The 19,387-nt window shown below is 41.2% G+C and overlaps 1 protein-coding gene across 1 annotated transcript in view; it reads left to right on the top strand.

The window, feature by feature from the left end:
• The first annotated feature begins 4,191 nt into the window (after positions 1 to 4,191).
• CSMD2 (CUB and Sushi multiple domains 2) overlaps positions 4,192 to 19,387 on the top strand; it is a 1,542,159-nt gene continuing 1,526,963 nt past the window's right edge. The window contains exon 1 of the mRNA XM_073571899.1: positions 4,192 to 4,694. Within this exon, the coding sequence (XP_073428000.1) occupies positions 4,532 to 4,694 (163 nt within the window). The 5' untranslated portion in view covers positions 4,192 to 4,531. The remainder of the gene's footprint in view (positions 4,695 to 19,387) is intronic.

Below are 19,387 nucleotides of genomic sequence, written 5' to 3'. Positions count from 1 at the left end.
TAAATATTGTATACAGTTTGAATGGTGAAATCTGGTGGAGAATCACTTTAATAGGTTCTTGCGGAATTGCCACTCTCTTGCCATTGATGCAAAACACCAGGTGGACTGTTAGGAGACATGACACTTCCTGCTGGTTAGTAGGGCCTGATGAGCGTAACCATTAAAAACTCAAATCTGTCAGCTTACAGCACTATTTCATCTGTAGTTACACAAGAACGGCTAAAATCTTTGCCCAGAAGACAATCATATACATAATAGTGATTTTTTTTCTTCCTACGCTACCAGAGACAACGGCCAATAACAGCAATAATCACTGTTTGCAGTAGATGGCAAAAATAATTGGATCCATGGGGATGGGTAAGGAAGGAGTATACTAGAACTGTTAGTTTCATTTGATTACTACCAAAACATTTCTTTTTCTGGAAAAAAAATTGCTCCTAACAGTTCTCTTGGTCTCTAGTAAGAGTGAGGTCACAATACAGATGTCACACTGTCTCTATATTGCAGATGATTTTAGGATGTATGCTACAAACAGAAAAATTGACCAACACATCCAAACTGGTGTGAACAGGTGCCAGCTGACACAACAATTCTAAGAAAATACAAAGCTGCAGTACAGAACGTTTAGAATGGTAAATCTATTAAATGAGAACTGCATTACTACCACAGCCAATAGGTACTATATTATGTACATAAGGAATTTTGGAAAATTGGAACTGCAATATTGCTATAGGAAAATTTACAGTAAAAGGAAGGTACTTAGTGCATAGACTGGCCAATGTATATGATCCCAACGGCCATCGGCAAGGTGTACCTTATAGTTGGGTCCCTGTTCTGATAAGACACCTCTCCTGGACTAAAAAGCCTACAATTTATGGGGCAGGAAGGAACCAGCTAATTAAAACTGCCTGAGGCTGATGGGAGTAGGAGTGCACATGTCACAGGAGTTGGCTACAAACAGAAAAACTGCTTTTTAGTCCAGGAGAGGTGTCTTATCAAGGCAGGGACCCAACTATAAGGTACGCCTTAACGGTGGCTGTTGGGCTCATATACATTGGCCAATTTATGTGCTAAGTACCTTTTTTTACTGTCAATTTTCCTACAGCGATATTGTGGAGCGCCCGACCAGGGCCTAGCGGGGTACTCGGTACCGGGCCCGTTGATCTCAATGGGAGTTGTCATGGAAGCTGTGACCCGGTCCATGGCCCTGGGGCTCCTTGGCAAAAAGGGGATCAATGAATAATGAAATAAAGTTTATGAATAGTTTGTGATGCCACCTGTGGTGTTCGGCATTTAGGTGTTAGGCCGACGCTGCATGCAGATCCTCTGGGACTGGTGGTGGGTTGCATCCAAGATGGTGAAGCTCCCCACAGGTGGAGCTGTAGTCCCAGGGCAGTGTAGATGTAGCAATGGAGGAGAGGCACAGGCGGTGTAGAGGCTGGTGCCCAGATGTAGTAGTGCAGGGTGTAGTGGTGCGGGAATAAGTGGAGGACACCAGGGCATGTAGTTCCAAAGCTTTACTCACGGTCTGCAGTTCACACAGATGCCTGTCTCCGTGCTGTGTCCTCCGGGTCCTGGGCTCCGTCAACCTCCAGGCAAGATAGGATGCTCCCTTCCAACACTCCGCCAACATGTACCATTCTGAACGTCTCCTCTATAGCGCCTTTAAGTGAAGTACTCCTAGTACTGAGTTACACTGGAGTGCCTCCTGACAGATGTTCTCAAGAACTCTACTTGTACGGCAGACAGCTGTAGCCTGCTTCGGGGACTCCTTATTCCTGAGTCCCGGCTCACTATCCAAGTTGCTGTTGTGCGCCAAGTCTTAGATGGGAGTATTGCATTTACAGCCCACTACTCCACCGGTGTCTGCTGCAGAACCACTAGCGTTCATACAACCTTGGGGACCAGGCCCCGGCCTTGCGCTTAGAGCTTCTAGGCAGGGTTCTTCCTCTAACCCACGTCCTCTGTGCTCCCTTTTACTCCTACGTTCCGTACTTGTCTTTCTTTCTTATGGAAGCTCAGGCTTCAGTTCAATGTATTTCTACTTCTTTCCTTTCCCGTGCCAGCAGACCCATGTCACTGAGATCTGCTGCAGCACCTCCTTCCTCCATCCCTCTCTTAGGGATCTTCTCTCCTCACTCCTCTCTGAGTGACTCTCCTGACTGACTGAACTCAACTCTTATCCCCTCCCGCTCTTTCATATATTCTAAACTCCACCCACCTCCCAACACGTTTCGTGTTTCCAAGCAGGGAACCACCAAAGGTGCTCTGCTACTCTCTAAGCAAGGAGCCGCAATGTGGCTTTGCTACACTACTTTGTGGTGAGGGGTGCAGGTGTTGGAGCGTGGTTAGGAGTTCCCACCCTACCTGGATGGTGGGGTACCACACCTCAGGAGGAGGTGCAGTACCTCTGTGGCAACTGCATCCTCAGGGGCACCACATTTGCAGTTCCAATTTTCCAAGATTCTATATGTACATAATATAGCACTTACCTATTTCGTACAGCAGTAATGCAGTTCCACCTTACTAGATTTACTATTTTTAACATTCCAGAGTGCAGCTTTGTTTTTTCTTAGAACTATTGTGTTAGGTGGCACATAATAGCTAAGAATAGTCTGGATGGTAAACGCCCCACTTGAGGTATATGGTAGCAGTCCAAAAGATTGCTTAGTGAAATATAGTACAGTGGAGTAGGAGCGAGGTGTGGGTTCCTACTTGCAAATATAAAGTGTGCATCAGCTAATCAAGCAAATCATATATAATAGGAAATAGGAGTCAAGCAAAAAACTATAAATTAATGAAATGGCCCACAGACTCATGCAGCATTAAAACTTTGGACGCTATGCCTATAATAAGCATGTACTTAATATATCATGACATAGGCAAGCAGACATGGAATAGCATGAGGTAACACTCACCAAGATGTGTGACAGCAACTCGCGGTGGCTGTGGCGGATGAATGGCGATAATCAGGTCACGCTCTGAGGCACTGAAGCCGCAGACGAAGAAGGCTGACTGTGCCTTCAAAACGCATTGGTTTGCTTTTTGGTCCTCACGCTGCCCCGTACTAGCGGTAACGACACACGCTCAGGTACTCCCCAGCTTCTGTCTCCAAGCGGGTATCCAGGGACGCTTCCGGCCAGAGCTTCCCCTGGCTCTACCCAGCACGCTCTATTCCTTCGCTCTTTCTTTACCTTGCACGCACTTCTGTAACCAGGAAGGCCGCCCTCCGTGTATGGATACTTTGCGGCATCAGTACCTCAACCACATTACTCAGGAAGTATTGCACCCAAAATCTGCTCAAGTTTGTGCTGCTATCTGTTTTTTCTATTTAGATAGATAGATAGATAGATAGATAGATATGGGATAGATATTGAATAGATAGATAGATAGATATATAGATAGATAATAGATAGATAATAGATAGATAGAGCACCATTTACCTTGAAGAATTGGAGGATTGGCGCACCGAAGAACAGGTGAATCCTCCGGTGAGCCCCCACACTCCCCCATTTAAACAGTAGGCTCTCCCTCCTCCCTATATCTAATTGTTCATTTAATAAACTGCCCAGTTCATTATTATATAGAAGGAAATTTGTGAATCAGAGAGAGGTAATATTTGCATATAGTAGAACAGTGGGGGTCAGAAGCAATGTTCCTGGTTGGCCCCTGGCCCCCCAGTCTGACTCTGTCACCTTGGCACACATCATACAGCACAGGAATGGGTTCTTGCTCTTCTTCATACCTTCACCATCCTGTCTCTTACATCCCCCAAGTTCATTTGCTGATGTTCACTCCTGACATATTTGCAAAGTAATGAACCTTTGTAAAACTCCAGCGGAATCCTAACTGCAGCCAATATTGCAGTGTCTGCCAAGATGCCAGCCCAGCACAGCAGCCCCATAAGAGCAGTGGGCATGAGGCTGCACCAGGAAAGTCTTAGTACACAAGTGTTTGTTTATTGGATTTGATTTATTTTGCCACCTGCCATCATGCAGCTATTTTCCTTCCATCACACATTTATTATACAACATACCCTCTTCTTAATCTGACCATTCCCTCTCCAAATGAGTGGGTTATATTGTTTGGAAGGGGGGTTATGGTAAAGAAATATGTGACAAGTATCCTATGAGTGGGGACCAGTGTGAGAGGAGGAGGAGGAGGAGGAGGAGGGAGACAAATTCAAGATGTAATTTGCAGCATTGTTGTATGTAGGGGAGGAAGGGAGAAAACCCTGATCCCTCCAGTGGATGCATCTTTGACAGTGAAGAGAGTATTATTATGAGGGGCTGATTATTCCTGGAGCTGGAGGGCTGGTGTGGATGTTCCCTGCAGGAAAACCTGGTGGCTGCACAGACATTTAGGAGATTTGGAAGTGAGAGAGAGGAGCAGGATTCCTGATCTCATCTCCCCAGTGCAGGGAGAGACTTGGTTTATTCCGGCTGCAGAAGCAAAGAGCTGCTCAATGTAGTGGGATTTTCTTTGCAAGAATACCTGACCTCCTTTTCCAGAGATCCCCGCAGAATCTGCCATGAGAACCATCTCTGGATGGCTGAAGTGGGGGCACAGGACAGGGTGCAGCTGCGGATCCGGGAGGATATGGGGGGCATGGTGGGTTTTGGGGCTCCTGGAAGTGCAAACTTGGAGCAGGCTGGTCTTCATCAGCTTTGGGCTACTGGCTTCATCAGCAACGGGTGAGTCCTAATTCACACCATCCAAGTTCTCAGTCATTTCCGACAATCATTGCCGCCTGCACCCAAAGGCGTCATGGTCCTGGATGCTCAGGAAAGGAGATGGATGCATGTAGGAAGCTAATTATACAACCTGTCTGAGATGCTGTGCACCTCCTCATGTAATCCTGGGGCTGAGGGAGCCTGTGTGTACCATATCTATCTATCTATCTATCTATCTATCTATCTATTAGCATTTATGAGTCGCACCATGCCATAAGAGGTGCTGGCTTGTCTGATGTGCCCAGCAGTCCCATGCCTCCGCATGGCATCCTATGTGCTGCTGTTGCAGTAATATGGGCATCTAGGTGTAGTCTAGAGGTGAAAATCATACCTGTAGGAATCCATTCTGCCAGCCCATATCTGAGCCTATGTATGCTGTTCCCTGGCTGGTCACACACCAAAGCCTTGTATTTCACATATGCTGCAGGCATAAATCACCTACCTACCTTTCTTTATATATGCTGCATCCACATCAGCTTTACAGCCTAGAATAGATATACCAAACTTTGCATTCTGCATAGACCATCATGTACCCTTTATTAAGTAGTGGGCACACACAACACCCAAATGCCCACAAAGGGCAGCAGGGCATACAATACTTACAGCCATACATTGCCGAGCAGATAGGTGTGGAAATTTCCATCACACAGGCAAATATCCTGGGATTTCATATGCGACTTGATCTGTCACCACCATTTCACAATTCCAGACATTTGGAAGTAGCTTTCCCTATTAATTGATTCCCTAGAAGTGACCTTTCCCCTTTATCTAGACATGATCTAGCCTGACCCTAGTTTATACTGTGAAGACTGGAGGTTTTCTCCAGCATGGCTCTACACCTATTAAAGCTGCGAACATTGTTCTTTTTCCTGTTCCCTACATATTTCTATTACTAGACAAACATATGACTGTTCATCTCCAGTTTTATTCATGTAAATAGCAGTAAATAAACTGCAAGAAGAAATTTCTTTCTAGGGATTATTTCAAACATTACTATTTATTTATTTTTTTAATTCCACCCTGAAGTGTTAGAGCGTTTGTCCATTGACACGAGGCCCACGGCCACTGACTCTTCTTGAAATGACACTAGGCTTTATGCAGCATTTAAAGCTCTCTAATCCTTTAATTGCATGAAACTATCAGTTTGGAAACGCAACATATGTAATGGCGAGGAGACTGTCTGATTACCTGAATTATTTTCTAATTGGATGTTTTGTGGTGTACTAAAGCGCAAGTTTTGTGGAAGTAGGAGATAGGAAATATATTTACTGGAATAACATTAACTGTACATTAAATATTAAGAAAAAGAGGATGGTTTTCCCATTTCTCATCTATCTATCTATCTATCTAGCCCATATCTATCTATCTATCTATCTATCTATCCCATATCTATCTATCTATCCCATATCTATCTATCTATCTATCTATCTATCTATCCCATATCTATCTTTCTATCCCATAGCTATCTTTTTATCTATCTGTCTATCTATCTATCTATCTATCTATCCAATATCTATCTGTCTATCTATCCCATATCTATCTACAGTTTCTATCTATCTATCTATCTATCCCATATCTATCTATCTATCTATCTATCTATCCCATATCTATCTATTCCATATCTATCTATCTATCTATCTATCCATCCATCCCGCCTGTCTGCCTATCTCTATTAATGTATTGATGGATATATCTGCTGTAATACAGTTAGGTATGTCGGAGTGTAAAGTGTATAATACTCATGAAGATTCCTTAGCCTTTGAGGGGTTCACATAAATTTTTAATTTCCACTGGTAATAGAATAGACATGGAAGGTCGTCCTGTAGAATTCCATTCATATGTGTGATATGTAATTTGTTATCAACCAACCGTGTCTCCATTACATCCATCCTTAATAAATGTACAAGTGGATTTACTACCTCCACTCGCTGCATACATTGATCTCTGTCCTGGGTACTGACTGGCTCCAGCATTTTTAGTCAATTGCAGAATTCCATGACACAAGGAAGATTTCGATAAAGGTCCCTGCATTCATCTGCTTGTGGAGAGTACAGCACCAAACCTGTGCGTCTCATTGATTATGATAGGGTATCATTATTCATAAATGATTCAGCTCCCACAGCAATGTTGCTCAGCCTTTTCTATTTCACCAGTGGATTGGCATGCACATCATTTATGATTTTGTTATAGGTGTTTGGGGGATGGTTAATACTTGTTTAGAGTGGGACATATGAATATGTAACCTGCAGGGTAGGGAGACGGTCGATAACCCTGGCCAACCCCCACAATTTATAAGCCCACCTCAGCCTCCTTTGATCCTCTCGCTCATTTGAATTTATAATAGCTCATTAATGTACATTTCTATTACCTTCCCTATCAGCCAACCCACTTCAGTGTGAAGGTTAATCAATTAATTCTCTATGTTCCGTTAACTATTAGCATATTGTCAATTCTTTTGAGCTGGGAGCTGCCATCTTTAGAGCCTGGCTTCTCATTTTAGATGTTGTGTGTGACAGTCACGAATGAGGTAGGACGTGTAGCTGGGAATATGGATAATTTTTATCTGCATTGTGCTGGAAATACACACGAATCTCAGCCATATTCCACTTTTCTGTGCCGTGCTGTGCTTAGGAGAGGCTCAATATACGCCTTAACTTAGACAATTTTTGACCTAGACTCAGAATTCGAGGATGGTCACCTAAGAAGACGGTGTCAACCTAAACGTTTGGTTGGCAGCTAAAGGTGACCATATAACTCACAAAACACATTTGGCCTCATGCAATGATCAGATACTAATCAGGCCATGGGTGATTATAGGAAGTCAGAGGTTGGCAAACCATATAAACACCATCAGAAATCCATAATCGTATGTAGACTACATGATTTTTCTGACCTGGTGATATTATGTTCCTACTATCACATGACATTATCATATGACCACCTACATTTCTGAACTACTTCAACCTTGTGTTTTAGCTTTTTGCATGTCCTCATGCTTTCAATGTACGGGCAGGTTTGGAACAGCAGATGTGGGAGGTTCCAGAAAACCCTTAAAGCATTGGAAGTTGGCTCACAGTCCGCCAATACAGGCAAACAACTGCTCGTATTCCCTTATATGCTTTGAAAGTAAGATGGTTGTGTATGCCTTATCTCTAATATACATACACGCCGAAGCTGCGGAAATCACATTTGACTGCATAGTATAGCTCTTGAACAATGCTGTATTTTTCCTCACCATTTTATACAGTAGCCGCCATTATTCTAAGGATTCCAGCAAAAGAGGATGAAGCATATAAAAATATAACCTCACCATTGCACATACACAAGGATAGTAGCTTAGATGTAAGTTTTCTGTTGATGACTAGATTATGCCAGATGACAGAAAACCAGATTTTCCTTTTTAAATGATAATACAAGCACCCACCAATACTTCTTGATAAGGAATTCAGACTTGCACTTGTGTAACTTTGTTAGCATAACATTCTTCATGAATAAACGTTTAACTAATTGGATATAAAGATCATAGCTTAAGAGCCTGTCTCTTCCTATAGTGAAAACTGCTATAGTCTTTGCAGCACATCCATCGATCGAGCCATATTGAGACTTAAGGGGAGCAGTCACGTGAAAAAAAACATTCTGAACTTGTCCAGTGGCCACACTTAGAGCCCCCCTGCCGGGAGGAAAGTAACTTTATTCCTATTAGCATCGTTCGGGTTTCCATCACGGGGGGGCAGCTTCAGCGCCAGTTCAGTCACCGCTGTAACCGTGCCCCGGCACTGACTGACACATGGCCTTAATACTGAGCTTGCTGTAAGTCAGTACCGCTCACTATAAACAGCGGTGACTGAACCCGCACCGCTGCAGCCCCCGTGCCTGAAACCCGAAAGCTATCGGGAGGAATAAAGTTCATTACCCCCATATCAGCAGGTTAATAGCTTTTTTTGAACTGCTTTTTTCCACCAGGTACAGCACCATTTTTGATTATGGTCATATTCAGTTTTGCAGCTCAACTTTTTGTAATCCCTTCAGTTAAATCCTCTTAGCTTCAGTTAATAAATTGAAATTTAGAGCCTTGAACATCCCTACGTTAAACAATCTTTAAAGGGTAATTTGGTATTAGTTTATCTGAATGTATCCAGCTGCGCTAACATTAGTTGCAAGTAATCTTCAATTATTTTCAATATAGATTCCTCATATACTTATGGCTGTGCAATGGATAAACTTTTACAGCAGGAGATCCATAGCGTGTTCCACTACACTTGCCCCTGAAGTTGAGCATGATAGCTGCACTGACCTTGATTTAGCTGCCCCCTTTTCCATTTCCACCAATATCTACATCTTTTATAGTCCCGATATCTCAGCGCCCTCATCTCCTCTATCAATGATCATTTCCGAACTCTAGGCCAGCTGGCTATCCTTTTACTCATGGTGTAGTAATGTCAACTCACTCCTGTAGCATTGGCAGTGAAAGACAGTGATGTCCTAGGAGGACAGCTACTCTACCTAACCAATGTCTAAATCCTGCACATGGGGGTAATGGCATATTAGTGCTTTTTCTAAAATTCAGATTTATTTGCCTATTTCCTGACTTGATCTTTTTGAATGACAATAGAATAATTACAATTGAGAACTTTAAAATGATCATTCATTTTAAAATTTACATTCCTTTTTTTTATATTTTTTCACATTTCAGGAAATATTTTGCACTTATATAGAACCATTAATTCCACAGTGCCTTACAGACAATATCATTGCTGTCCCCACTGGGGCTCACAATCTAAATTCCATACCAGTAGAGAGCAGGCAAACTCCTAGAAAATGTCTTTGGTGAGATTTGAACCCAGGACCGCAGTGCTGCAATATAGTGTGCTAACCATCGATCCACCATTCTGTACCAGTACATAATTAATTAGCAATTGAGTAAATATAAGATATAATATGAATATTAACTCCTTTCTGACATTGGGCGTACATTTACGCCTATGTCGGACTCCCTCCTTTTGATGTGGGCTCCATCGGTGAGCCTACATCTTTCCCGGGACACGCAATAGCGGCGGGTGGATCGCGGTTAATAACCAGTTAAATGCATTTAACAAGCGCTTCCGGCAATCGCTCTGGAAATACGTCCACCAGTGACCCGGGTCACATGATAGCGGGACTCCGGAGTGTTGGCATGACAACCGGAGGTCTACTGAAGACCTCAATGGTTACCAGTTCCGGCTTGCTGTGAGCACCACTTAGTGGTTGGCATTCTTAGCAAGTGAGTAAATCTGCAATATAGAGGCGATCTGATCATCACCTCTATGTAGCACAGCCGATCAGGTTGTCACAGCTTCTAGTCTCCCATAGAGACTATTGAAGTACACCAAAAGTAAAAAGAATTTTTTTTAAAAAAATATAAAAAAAATAAAAGTTCAAATCGCCTCCCTTTCACCCCATTCAAAATAAAACAATAAAAATAAAATCAAACATACACAGGTTTGGTATTGCCGCATTCAGAATCAATATAAAAAAAGAATTAACCTGATTGCTAAAAAAAAGTTAAAAATGCCAGAATTACGTTTTTTTTTATCACCACGTGACACTGCATTAAAATGCAATAACGGGCGATCAAAAGATTGTATCTGCACCAAAATGGTATCATTAAAAACATCAGCCCAGCCTGCAAAAAAATAAGCCCTCACCCAACCCGAGATCACAAAAATGGAGATGCTATGGGTATTGGAAAATGGCGCAATTTTTTTTTCTTATACAAAGTTTGGAATTTGTTTTCACCACGTACAGAAAAAATAACCTAGACATGTTTGGTGTCTATGAACTCGTAATGACCTGGAGAAGCATAATGGCAGGTCAGTTTTAGCATTTAGTGAACCTAATAAAAAAGCCAAGCAAATAACAAGTGTGGGATTGCACTTTTTCTGCAGTTTTTTAGTACACGTACATGACATGGTAAAACCAATGTTGTCGTTCAAAAGTACAACTCATCCCGTAAAAAACAAGCCCTCACATGGCCATATTGACGGAAAAATATAAAAGTCATGGCTCTGGGAAGAAAAGAAGCGAAAAACGAAAATGCAAAACCGAAAAAAGCTCCAGGGGTTAAGAGGTTAATAGTAGTTAATCATTTTTATACTAGCAATGTCTGTCAGCAGATGGAGCGAGCTAGCATGAAAAAATTGCACAGACGGGCTGCCTGTAGTACATTTTCTGTAAATCTGGCCTAAACCCCCTCTCTGATGGTGACTCCACAACTCTTCTCTTTTGACTGTTTGCAAAGGAGGGGGAAGTTCATTATTTTGTTGCAGATTGATGCTTTGCTGCAAATCAGATGGGAATTCTCTTGTCTGTTTGCTAGGTGCCCTGGAGATGTAAGGCTGCAACCTGAGGCCACTGTTGGTTGTGATGTAAGGCTGAGTCACACTAGCGAGAAAAACGGACGAGTGCTATGCGATAAAAAATCGCATTGCACTCATCCCAATGTTAATCTATGGGGCAGCTCCCATCATCCAATTTTTTCTCTCCCGTTTTAAACGGGCTGAGAAAATCGCAGCATGCTGCGATTGTCTGTTATTCTCGGCCGAGACTCACCAATGCAAGTCTATGGATGCGAGAAAAAAATGGATTACACACAGACCTCAATTGTGACTTGCAAGAAATATGCACCGGTGTCCTTTAACAAAAGCCGGCAATTTATTTTGCAATACAGTAAAATCACACTGACAAGTTTAATCAAGAATAGATATAGACAAATAGAATATATATATATATATATACATATATATATACATGTCATTGAGACACATATATATATTTATAGTTCATAGAGTTCTACATAGCATAATAGCTGCTAAATCAATTGCCGGCTTCTGTAAAATCATTACAAAACCTGACATGAAGTGACTCATGGATTACATACAGTACACCATTTAATTTCATTTAGTTTTTATAGGTCTTTGACTAGTAATTAGATTAGGGTATGTGTGTAAAATTTTGGACATGTAGGTGTTAAATTAACAGGTAAATTCTTTGAAAAAAATTCTGTGGGCTCCCACACTAATTTCTCCACCAGAGAGGGAAAGCCAGTGAGTGAGAGCAGATATTAATAGCCAAGAGAGGGACCATTGTTTGTGCACCCCCTGGCTAAAAAAAATCTGCCCTCAGTCACCCCAGAAAAGGCGCATCTATAAGATGCACCTTTTTTGAAACTTAGCCTATCTATTCCCATTGCCTTTCGCGGTGGCTCATGTGTTAGTAATAATGGGTTAATGTCACCTTGCTATTGAAAGGTGACATTAAGCAGGGTTAATAATGGAGAGGTGTCAATAAGACACTTATCCATTATTAATCCTATAGTAGCAAAGGGTTAAAAAAGACACGTACACATTAATTAAAAAATATTTAAATGAAATAATCACGCAAAGTTTTGACAAAATTTATTATTCTGCTAATCCAAAAGACTCCCTTATTGTCCTGTAAAAAACAAAAAATAAAAAAACAACATTATCCATACCTCTCCACCTTTCAGTCAGGTCCTCTGCTGCAATCCATCACAAGGGGTTAGCTAGTTTACAACGGGGACCGATGCTAATACTACCGGCCCTGCTATAAACCAATGCAGAATTAATTAATTCACCTCTGCGCAGGCACCCCGGCTGACCGGAGATGAACTAATAAGCGTGAGAAAGTTTCTGAACTTTTTCCCACTCTGTCAGTTCACCTCTGGTCAGCTGGGGACTCCATGCAGCCTCAGTGACATCAGCGGTAGTTACTGAGGCTGCGCAGAGTCCTTGCCTGACCTAAGGTGAACTCAGGAGGGTGGGAAAAAATTCTGAAACTTTCCCACACTTATTAGTTCATCTACGGTCAGCGGGGGTGCCTGCACAGAGATTAATTCATTAATTCTGCAGTGGTTTACAGTGGAGTCAGTAGCATAAGCAGCGGTCCCCATTGTAAACTAGTTAACCCCTTGTGAGGGGTTGCAGCGGGGGGACCTGACTGAATGGTGGAGAAGTATGGATATTGTTGCTTTTTTTTTTTACAGGACAACAAGGGATTCTTTTGGATTAGCAGAATAATAAATAAGTATTGTTAAAAACTTTGTGTGATTATGTCATTAAAAGAATTTTTAATTAATGTTTGTGTGTCTTTTTTAACCCTTTACTACTATAGGATTAATAATGGATAGGTGTCTTATTGACACCTCTCCATTATTAACCCAGCTTAATGTCACCTTTCAATAGCAAGGTGACATTAACCCATTATTATTAACCCATGAGCCACCGCTAAAGGCAATGGGAATAGAGAGGCTAAGTGCCAGAAAAGGCGCATCTTATAGATGCGCCTTTTCTGGGGTGGCTGGGGACAGATTTTTTTTAGCCGGGGGGGCAAAAACAATGGTCCCTCTCTAGGCTATTAATATCTGCTCTCACTCACTGGCTTTTCCTCTCTGGCAGAGAAATTTCCGTGGGAGCCCACGCAATTTTTTTCAACGAATTTACCTGTTAATTTAACACCTACATGTCCAAAATTTTACACACAAACCCTAATCTAATTATTAGTCAAAGATATATAAAATAACCATGTGTCACTTCATATCGGGTTTTCTAATGATTTTACAGAAGCCGGCAATTGATTTAGTGGCTATTATGCTATGTAGAACTCTATGAAGTATAAATATATATACAGAGCCTTGCGAAAGTATTCGGCCCCCTGGAACTTATCAACTATTTCCCACATATCATACTTCAAACATAAAGATACCAAATGTAAATTTTTGATGAGGAATCAACAAGTGGGACACAATTGTGAAGTTGATCAAAATTTATTGGTTATTTGAAATTTTTGTGGAAATTCAAAAACTGAAAAGTGGGGCGTGCAATATAATTCAGCCCCTTTACTTTCAGTGCAGCAAACTCACTCCAGAAGTTCATTGTGGACCTCTGAATGATCCAATGTTGTCCTAAATGACTAATGATGATAAATATATTCCACCTGTGTGTAATCAAGTCTCCATATAAATGCACCTGCTCTGTGACAGTCTCAGGGATCTGTTTGATGCACAGTGAACATCATGAATACCAAGGAACACAACAGGCAAGTCTGTGATACTGTTGTGGAGAAGTTTAAATCCGGATTTGGATACAAAATGATTTGCAAAACTTTAAACATCCCAAGGAGCACTGTGCAAGTGATCATATTGAAATGGAAGGAGTATCATACCACTGCAAATCTACCAAGACCAGGCCGTCCCGCTAAACTTTCATCTCAAACAAGGAGAAGACTTATTAGAGGTGCAGCAAAGAGGACCATGATCACCCTGGATGAACTGCAGAGATCTACAGCTGAGGTGGGACAGTCTGTCCATAGGGCAACAATCAGATGTACACTGCACAAATCTGGCCTTTATGGAAGAGTGGCAAGAAGAAAGCCACTTCTCAAAGACATCCATAAAAAGTGTCATTTAAAGTTTGCAACAAGCCACCTGGGAGACACCCCAAACATGTGGAATAAGGTGCTCTGGTCAGATGAAACCAAAATTGAACTTTTTGGCAACAATGCCAAACGATATGTTTGGCGTAAAGGCAACACAGCTCACCACCCTGAACACACCATCCCCACTGTCAAACATGGTGGTGGCAGCATCATGGTTTGGGGCTGCTTTTCTTCAGCAGGGACAGGGAAGATGGTTAAAATTGATGAGAAGATGGATGGAGCCAAATACAGGACCATTCTTGAAGAAAACCTGTTGGAGTCTGCAAAAGACCTGAGACTGGGACGGAGATTTGTCTTCCAACAAGACAATGATCCCAAACATAAAGCAAAATCTACAATGGAATGGTTCACAAATAGACGTATCCAGGTGTTAGAATGGCCAAGTCAAAGTCCAGACCTGAATCCAATTGAGAATATGTGGAAAGAGCTGAAAACTGCTGTTCACAAATGATCTCCATCAAACCTCACTGAGCGCGAGCTGTTTGCCAAGGAAGAACAGGCAAGAATTTCAGTCTCTCGATGTACAAAACTGATAGAGACAAAGCCCAAGCGACTAGCAGCTGTAATCGCAGCAAAAGGTGGCGCAACAAAGTATTAAGTTAAAAGGGCCAAATATTATTGCACGCCCCACTTTTCAGTTTTTGAATTTCCACAAAAATTTAAAATAACCAATAAATTTTGTTCAACTTCACAATTGTGTCCCACTTGTTGATTCTTCACCAAAAATTTACATTTGTTATCCTTATGTTTGAAGCATGATATATGGGAAAAGGTTGAAAAGTTCCAGGGGGCCGAAAGCTTTTGCAAGGCACTGTATATATGTGTCTCAATGACGTGTATATATATATATATATATATATATATATATATATGTAGGCTATGTGTATATATCTATTCTTTTGTTCGTGTTTTAACCTGTCATTGGTATCCCTTATATGTCCATTTTGCAAACCGGAGAGAAAATTTCGTCATACGGATGAAAAGCGGATGTCACACGGATACGTAGATGTGAGAAAATTGCATCCTTGCATTACAATCACATGACATACGGATCAATGTTTATGAAAGATTTGTGCGATTCTGGACTGTGAAAAATGAACCGATTTTTTTATACGTTGTGTGTGACTCCAGCCTTACTGAATATTCTGGAGTTGTTACTGAAGAACCTGTAGCACATATATTGTCAGAAGTGGCCGCCAGAAGTTATTACTCACCGCAGCCTCTGGGCTGCACAATAAGGGCGACAACTAATACAGCCCCGAGTATAGATGATATGGGTCTTCTGGTATGCCTACTCTCTTGTTCCCTCTCTGTGCCATCTGTGTATGCGTCATACAATGAGTAACTCCATACACAGATGCTATTAGAAAAAGTGCTCAACAGTAAAAGAAAATATTGTAAAAAAGGTTAAAAATAAAACTAATTCATAGAATCATAGAATCATAGAATCGTAGAGTTGGAAGGGACCTCCTGGGCCATCTGGTCCAACCCCCTGCTCAAAGCAGGATTCGCTAAATCATCCCAGTTAGATGTCTGTCCAGCCTCTGTTTGAAGACTTCCATTGAAGGAGAACTCACCACTTCTCGTGGCAGCCTGTTCCACTCATTGATCACTCTAACTGTCAAAAAGTTTTTTCTAATATCTAATCTGTGTCTCCTCCCATTCAGCTTCATCCCATTGCTTCTAGTCTTTCCTTGTGCAAATGAGAATAAAGTTGATCCTTCTACAATGTGACAGCCCTTTAGATATTTGTAGACAGCTATTAAGTCTCCTCTCAGTCTTCTCTTTTGCAAACTAAACATTCCCAAATCCTGCAACCTTTCCTCATAAGACAGGGTTTGCAGACCGGTCACCATTCTGGTCGCTCTTTTCTGAACTTGCTCCAGTTTGTTGATGTCTTTTTTAAAATGTGGTGCCCAAAATTGGACACAATATTCCAGATGAGGTCTGACCAAAGAGGAGTAGAGGGAAATAATTACTTCACGTGATCTAGACTGTATGCTTCTGTTAATACATCCTAGAATTGCATTTGCCTTTTTTGCTGCTGCATCACACTGTTGACTCATATTCAGTCTGTGATCTATTAGTATACCCAAGTCTTTTTCACATGTGCTGTCACTTAGCCCTATTCCTCCCATTCTATATATGCTTTTTTCATTTTTATTGCCCAGATGTAGTACTTTGCATTTCTCCCTGTTAAAAACCATTCTGTTAGTTGCTGCCCACTTCTCCTGTTTATTTAAATCTTTTTGAATCCTCTCTCTCTCTTCTCTAGTATTAGCTATCCCTCCTAGCTTTGTGTCATCAGCAAATTTAATCAGTTTACCCTCAATTCCTTCATCTAAATCGTTGATAAAGATGTTGAACAATACAGGGCCCAGGACAGAGCCCTGTGGTACCCCACTTGAGACATTCTTCCAACTGGATGTGCAGCCATTTACGACCACTCTTTGGGTCCGATCACTAAGCCAGTTATGAATCCACCTAACAGTTGCCTTGTCCATTCCATACTTAGTCATTTTTTCAATAAGGATTGTATGAGAGACTTTGTCAAATGCTTTGCTGAAGTCAAGATATACTATATCTACAGCATTTCCTTGATCCACCCAATCAGTAATACCATCATAGAAGGAAATTAAATTAGTCTGACATGACTTATTAGTTACAAACCCATGCTGACTCTGTTTAATCACTTCATTCTTATCCAGGTATTGACATACATGTTGTTTAATAATTTGTTCAAAGATCTTTCCTGGTATAGAAGTCAGACTCACCGGCCTATAGTTGCCTGGGTCCACCTTCTTCCCCTTTTTGAAGATAGGAACAACATTTGCTCTTCTCCAGTCTTCTGGCACTTCTCCTGTTCTCCAAGAATTTTCAAAGATTATGGAGAGGGGTTCAAAAATTTCTTCTGCTATCTCCTTCAGTACTCTGGGGTGTAATTCATCTGGACCTGGAGACTTGAATACATTTAGGTTAGCTAAGTGTTTCCTCACTATCTTTCTGTTTATAGATATCCTGGATTCTTCTATTCCCTTAATAGGACAGTGAATAACAGTTGATGTTACATTTCCTTTCTGAGAGAAAACAGATGCAAAATAGGAATTTAAAAGTTCAGCCTTCTCAACATCCTGTCTTACCATTTCATCATTTTCATCCTGTAAAAATCCTATAGCATCTTTGACTTTTCTTTTACTTTTGACATATCCCCAAAATCTTTTATTATTGCTTTTGACATCTCTTGCAAGCCTCAATTCATTTTCAGCTTTAAATAATCTGATTTGTGCCTTGCAGGTTCTGCAGACAGCATTATATTCTTCTTTAGTGTACTTTAAAATAAGTTATCTTACTAAAAAGAAAAAACACTAGTCTCCAGGCATTATTTATAACATATTTTGGCCTAAGTTTTTTTTAAATAAATTTATTATGTGTTTGCACCAAAAAAATAAAAATCAATCTACACTATGCTCATTTTTTCTGCTTGGAATGGCAAAGTTGAACTATAATTTTCTCCAAATTTATTGGTGGCCTGTGAAAGTTTTTAAAGGGAATTTGGTAGCAGGTTTTTGCTACCTCATCTGAGAGCAGCCTGATGCAGGCAAAGAGAAGCTGAATCCAATGATGTGTCACTTAGTTTACTGGGTGCTACCGTTCTGACATAATCAGAGATTTTAGATTTTACAATACAGCAGAGCTGATGAAGCTAACCCCGCCCACACCACTTTCTGAATATACGTATATACAATGTCCATAGATGGTGAGGTGCTCATCACAGCAGGGAGATTTGCCAGACCAGGAGACTTCCTCTGCTGTGTCCAGCAATGATATGCTGTTGGTGCTAAAAGCATCACTGAAATCTGTGGTTTAACCCCTACCACATGCTGTTTTCAGATTACATAGCAGATTCCTTTTAACTGCAAATTAATTATCTTAAGTAGACTAAAGGTACTGTCACACTTAGCGATGCACCAGCGATCCCGACCAGTGATATGACGCGGTCAGGATCGCTGGTACATCGCTAAGTGGTCGCTAGTGAGCTGCCACACAGGCAGATCTCACCAGCGACATAGCAGGGGTTGGGGGTCGCTACTTACCTGTCAGACGAGGCGATCCTGACGTCCTCCCGCCCGCGTCCACGCGTCGCTCGTCTCCAAAGCAGGAAGCCCCAGCAGGAAGCTGACGACGAGAAACGGCCCAGGACGTTCTCGCGCAATCAGCGATAACCAGCGGGGGAGCCGGTCGGAGGTAAGTATCAGACATAGCGATATCACTAGCAATATCGCTATAACGTCACAAAAACCAGTGACGTTATAGCGATATTGCTAGCGATATCGCTTAGTGTGACAGGCCCTTAACTAAGAGTATGAAATAGTAAGATGCGCCAAATCTAACACACAATGTGCACCACTTTGATGAAATTGGCACATATTATTACTGTCCTATCTTAGTGTATGCTGTCTAACCATCAGCATTAGTAAATGTAAGCTAATAAATTCAATAAAATTCATTGCTACATCATCTTTAATAAAAGTAATAACAAAAAATTAATGATAATTTTTTCTTATTTTTATCATGTAGAATAATGTAGCAAGCCACTTTATCCTAGCTCTCAAACTAACAAGATGTATGAAAGGCTTACTGAGGCTGATTGCAATTCAACAAAATCCGATTGAAATCATTGGGGCCATTGATGGAAACGTTTTCCTATGGTTTCTTTGCAAACCAATGGAAATGAATAGCAAAGAGCTAAAACAGAGCGTAATGAAATAAAAGAGCTTCATAATTGACACTAGTGTCAACAGGTGAGCCCCTGCAAGGGTGGAAAACCTGCAGAGAGAAAAGCTAAAAGAATAAAGCGCTATATCTCAGGGTTACATTTTTTATCAATGATTTGCATCCATTTTTGGATTATTTTAGGTTGACAAAAAACTGTATATATAGAATCACTTAAATCTTTGCATGTTTTATCTCTAATATTTCACAGTATTAGTGATTTTGAAGCATTGCTTTTTAGTGGGTGCTACACTGGAAATTGGAAATACTCTCAAAATTATGCAAATACACTCACTGGCCACTTTATTAGGTACACCATGCTAGTAACGGGTTGGACCCCCTTTTGCCTTCAGAACTGCCTCAATTCTTCGTGGCAGAGATTCAACAAG

This window comes from Dendrobates tinctorius, unplaced genomic scaffold (assembly GCF_039654945.1).
Source record: "Dendrobates tinctorius isolate UK_male_01 unplaced genomic scaffold, ASM3965494v1 ptg000007l, whole genome shotgun sequence".
Taxonomy (NCBI): Eukaryota; Metazoa; Chordata; class Amphibia; order Anura; family Dendrobatidae; genus Dendrobates; species Dendrobates tinctorius.
Note: the sequence above shows the minus strand (reverse complement) of the source record. Positions and strands in the feature narration are given on the sequence as shown.